The 1,164-nt window shown below is 44.8% G+C and overlaps 1 protein-coding gene across 1 annotated transcript; it reads left to right on the top strand.

Annotated features, from left to right (window-relative positions):
• Nucleotides 1-507: 507 nt before the first annotated feature.
• Nucleotides 508-1,125, top strand: LOC112094503 (the record flags this gene model as incomplete). Its single annotated transcript, XM_024175500.1, has 1 exon — nt 508-1,125. A coding segment is annotated over exon 1 (618 nt), but the record flags the coding sequence as incomplete, so codon positions are not given.
• Between the last annotated feature and the right edge of the window lie 39 nt (nt 1,126-1,164).

Genomic DNA, 1,164 nt, shown 5'->3' with positions numbered 1-1,164 from the left:
CGTGACACGTGGACGGGTTAAGAACCACCTTAGTGGTCCTCACTTCAATGGGAGAAACCCACGAAACATGTCGCTAAGGAGTCATCAGGTTGCTTAAAGAAGATAAGACTCGAAAAGGAAGTAGTGAGGCGGGACCATCCCTAGATGGATCGCTAGTTCATAACAACCTCTAGAGTCGATTAGTCGGTTAAACACTTAGACTGAAGATCATTGTAACCTCCCATAGGAGCTAGGCAATGGATCTGAGGTTACCAAAAGGATGGTGATTGGTTGCACTAGATGTGGAGACATCCTGTGAAGTGGACCAAACGAGAGGAGTCTCGATACGATAGGAGGCTTCACGGATGCCACCCCTAGGTGGGACGTGTTGCCATTTATGATCGTAACACCACAGATGAAACATTTTTTAAGGATTTTCTTTATGTTTAAGTACTTGCATTCATGCATCATACTTTTCTTAAATTTAAGCAAATTGCCAACGCCGCTTTATTTTATTTTTCAGCAATCATGTCTTTATCCCCGATCGCACAAATTCTTAGTACAAACAAACTAGTGGGTGAAAATTACGTTGACTGGAAACGTAACCTTGACATCGTATTGACGGTAGACAAGCACAAGCATGTGCTCACCACCCCCTATCCTCTTGAGCCGACTGATGAGTCCACTCAAGAGGAGCGAGACACATACACTGCTTGGATGCGTTCCGATGAGATCGCTAGGTTCTATATTTTAGCATCAATTAGTAATGTGTTGCAACAGCAACATCGAAACATGCTGATAGCTGTAGATATGATCTACAGCATTGCTGAAATGTTCGGCAGCCAAGGCCGTCAAGCCAAGCAAGCTACGGTGCGTAACTTCATGAACTGCCGGATGAAATTCGGCACTCCTGTTCGGGACCATATGCTATTGATCATAAGTCACCTGAATGAGATGGAGCTCATGGGAGCTGAAATAGATGGGGAGACTCAGGTGGATATGATCCTAGAGACTCTCCCGGAGATGTTCGACAACTTCAAACTCAACTATTCGATGAACAAGTTGAACTATTCACTCCCAGAACTCTTGAAGGAGCTTCAGACTGCAGAAACCCTACTGCTTAAAGGCAAAAAGAAGAATGGAGAGGCAAACCTTGCTGAAGCAAAGCCTTCCACCTCTGGCACC

Source organism: Morus notabilis, unplaced genomic scaffold, assembly GCF_000414095.1.
Source record: "Morus notabilis unplaced genomic scaffold, ASM41409v2 Scaffold6520, whole genome shotgun sequence".
NCBI classification, from domain to species: Eukaryota; Viridiplantae; Streptophyta; class Magnoliopsida; order Rosales; family Moraceae; genus Morus; species Morus notabilis.
Note: the sequence above shows the minus strand (reverse complement) of the source record. Positions and strands in the feature narration are given on the sequence as shown.